Source organism: Leptonychotes weddellii, chromosome 9, assembly GCF_054177405.1.
Source record: "Leptonychotes weddellii isolate Sample4059 chromosome 9, ASM5417740v2, whole genome shotgun sequence".
Lineage (NCBI taxonomy): Eukaryota > Metazoa > Chordata > Mammalia > Carnivora > Phocidae > Leptonychotes > Leptonychotes weddellii.
In genome coordinates this window covers 73447044-73450787 of record NC_138377.1, presented here as the reverse complement: position 1 = coordinate 73450787, position 3744 = coordinate 73447044, and the positions used below count along the sequence as shown (strand labels likewise).

General features: G+C 48.0%; 1 protein-coding gene across 1 annotated transcript in view; it reads right to left on the bottom strand.

Annotated features, from left to right (window-relative positions):
• Positions 1-3744, bottom strand: part of KNSTRN (kinetochore localized astrin (SPAG5) binding protein) — a 9763-nt gene extending 6019 nt beyond the window's left edge. The window contains exons 1-3 of the mRNA XM_006742466.3: positions 3536-3744; positions 3253-3347; positions 671-800 (exon numbers count right to left, since the gene is read on the bottom strand). Of these exons, the coding sequence (XP_006742529.1) occupies positions 671-800; positions 3253-3347; positions 3536-3744 (434 nt within the window). The remainder of the gene's footprint in view (positions 1-670; positions 801-3252; positions 3348-3535) is intronic.

The following is a 3744-nucleotide window of genomic DNA, read 5'->3' as shown; positions in this document are numbered from 1 at the left end:
TCAAATAAATAAATAAAATCTTAAAAATATATATGTGTATTTAAAAAAAAAAAAGAGCCTGGTTTTCTGAGGAAAAAACCAGAGACTACATACAATGCAAACAGCTTCAGAAGCTCTGAGGGCCCGTGCACTTTTGTTTCAGCCTAGACTATTGGAAAAGGCTTATGAATAGGGAATGGGCTCCTCTCCTGACCCACCTCAATATTCCGACAGACCTGCGGCTGCTCAAAACGGTGTGGCTACCTCATGTCAAGCTGGCTTCTGTGGGAACTGAGCACAGGGAAACACACACACACACCACCCTGGGCGGGACTATGCTCAGACCAGCACCTCTAACAATCAGCCCCACCCACTCTGACCACCACCTGGGGCGGTGTTTGGCCCTGGTACTGCTGTTTGCACACTCGGAGCAAGTGGTGAGAGAACAAAGTACCTCTTAACCTAACCCTTGCTGGGTCTCTTCAGAACTGCTCAACACAGAATCTTGATCCTGAGCAATTTCTAGCAAGATGTTCTCATCGGCGTATTGCATGGAGTACTGGGTGTTATACGCAAACAATCGTGGAACACTACATCAAAAACTAATGATGTAATGTATGGTGATTAACATAATAAAATAAAAATAAAAAAAAAAGATGTTCTCAGCGGATACCAATGATCGGACTCTCACCTATTCTCTCGTCTCGGTTTGGTGATTTTTGTAACATCATTCTCTGAACCTCCTGAATGAAGTCTGGAAACATCCACTTCTTTGGACTTAACGGGTAATAGGCTCTTAGAAGTGGCTCGAGTTTGTGTGTCTGCAAAGGAAGACAAGCGGGTGAAACCTCAAGCATTGTGACCCAACAGCTGCAACTCTGTAACAGCTCTGTTCCAGGTTGTCAGAGCCCTGTATTTTCTTTTTTTTTTTAAATATTTTATTTATTTATTTATTTGACAGAGAGAGACAGTGAGAGAGGGAATACAAGAACGTCTGTATTTTCATTCTGGACCATCTCAATTTGCAAAGATTAATTCAGAAGAATCCGACTTCTAGACTAATTGGGGATGGAAACCAAAATCCTTTGAAGGTGACAGTGCAATGTATTTGAGGGTCACCAAAAGCCTGATGATAGGGCAAACTGAACGGCCAGAGGGTACGGGTGTGAAAGTGGATGTTGATACAAGCGAAGAGCAAAATGACAGGTAGTGTGGTGGTCCGCAGGGCAGCCCACAGTTGGAGCCTTCCTCCAGGACCAGTGGAAGCCGACCACCTTGCGAAGCTCCTCTGCCCTCTGCCGGTTCTCCCAAGGCTACGCTCAAACTGCTGCGAGGTTCTCTTTCAACCGTTGCATAGTTGTTGTTATCTCTTTATTCATTTTTATTTATTTTTTTAAAGTAGGCTCCATGCCCTACGTGGGGCTTGAACTCACAACCCGGAGCTCAAGAGTCACATGCTTTACCAAGTGAGCCAGCCAGGTGCCCCAGGTCTCTGTCTGAAGTAAAAAGTAACCTTAGGGGAACATATTTACCTCCTCTTTCAAGTATTAGTAAGTTATACACAGTAACACATCTACCCCCAGGTGAAAAGGTGTTAATAAATTTTGATCACAAAATTAACACTCTTCATTGACTGGAATCAGTTCTTAATCTGTACCTGCTAGAGCCTAAGGACTGCATTGTAGGAAAAATTTAGCAGCACTTAACAAAGACTGTCTTCTTGAAATGAGAGACACAAGGCACCTGGGTGGCTTAGTCAGTTAAGCCCCGAGACAGGCTCTCTGCTCAGCAGGGGGTGTGCTTCTTCCCCCCTCCCCAAATAAATAAATAAAATCTTAAAAAAAAAATGAGATTTGCTAAGGAGGGGAATTGGATGGCTGGTCAAGGAAGGGAAAGAGACTTGTTCTTCACTGCATAATGTTTTCTAACTCTGGATTCTTTTTTACATGTATATGTTATGTAGGCAAAAAACCTAGAGATAGCCTTAAAATGTTAAACTATTGAGGTTATATATGATCATAAAGCTGGGACAGGAATAGAATGCTGAGATAAAAACTTCCAACTTGGCTGGGGAGAGCCAGTCACTCTCCACCCAAGGAGAGGGCACTGCTCTCCAAGGCCAAGGCAGTGCAAGGGGCGTGCACCCCCCCCAGCCCCAACTCCTAGGTCCTGCTGATGCCAGATTACCATTTAGGTGTTTTGAGGCCAGGTAAGACAAACAAAAAACCCCTTTAAGCCTTTGGAGAAAAGCCTGTTTACTTCACAGATCAATCCAGCTACTGCTCATCAACCAGCTGCACAGCGTCCCCTGGGAAGGAGTCTTAGATAGCTACTTCAAAATCTCCCACCACAGGTTCTGATTTTTGAAGCTTATTTTGTGCCCTGCTCTAGAAATTAGGCAACTTGACAACTGCAGAGCGTAGATGACTTTCAACCACAAGCCCAGTAACACGAAGCAAGATGGCAAAGCAATCAAAAATTGCTTTTAATCCTATTTCTTCTCCCAAGGTTATGGGAAACTCTGCCTGGGCCTGACCCCTCTCTCTCACTTCACCCAACAATTTATTGAGAACTCACTATATAAGAGAAACAGTGCAGAAACAAATGTGAATTAGACATAGTGTGAACTCTAGTGCCTCCCTCTAAGAATCACACTTCTCAAATGACTCTCCTCCCTTCTCCCTGACAACAAACCCAGTCCCTCCAGATATCCCAGATCTGGAAATCAAACTGGCAATTGTTTAAAAAGGGATTCCTGGGGCGCCTGGGTGGCTCAGTCTGTTAAGTGTCTGCCTTCAGCTCAGGTCATGATGATCCCAGGGTCCTGGGATACAGTCCCACATCGGGCTCCCTGCTCAATGGAGAGCCTGCTTCTCCCTCTCCCTCTGCACCTCCCCCTGCTTGTGCTCTCTCTCTCTTTCTCCCTGTCAAATAAGTAAATAAATAAAATCTAAAAGAAAGGGGGGGGGATTCCTAGCTTAAGGAAATAATACTGTGAAACAATAAGCAACTTAAATCTAATTAGTGAATGCAGCATGATTAGGTTTGGGAAGAGGAATGGGGGAGGGCAGGTCTAAAATCCTACCACAGGGCCCTTGCCCCAACTCCCATCATAAACCTAGACAGCCCAGTTCTAGGGGAGGTAGCAGGTTGTCAGAGCCGATGAATTGCCCTTCCCCTGCCCGCGCCCCCCTTTCCTGGCCACTGATCTGTGCCCTCTTACTCCTCGGTCTGACCAGCCCCGCCGGTCCGTAGGGCTGTGTGGATACCTACCTGCCGGCAGGCCGCCGCTCTGCACAGCGGGGGGTTGCAGAGTGTATACTGTCTTAACCACGCTGGTCATCGTAACGAGGCGGCACGGCTGGGCCCTGGAAGGTGCAAGGTGAACGTTACTGTGACGGGTCTGGGGGCCCGTGTAGGTGGAGGGTCCCCGGAGAGCGCGACCTGGCCTGTCCCGGCCCGGGGAAGAAGTCTGGAGAAAGAAAATTCTCCATTCCCAGCCCATCCCGCGCGCCCCCGACATCCAGCCCCGTCCCTCGCCCCGGGAGAGTCGAACCCAGGTTCCTGCAGCTCCTGCCCGCAGCCCTCGTTGCCCTGGTTCAAAGGAGGCTCCTCGGCAACTGCCGCACCAGCGACCGGGTATGCCGCCCGGCTTTCAAATGGAAACTTCCGGTGATTGGACGGGAGGGGGAGCGGTTCGCGCTCTGTAGGCGGCCATGTTGTACGGATAGCAGGGCTGTGGGCCACGCCTTTAGGGGCTGCCAT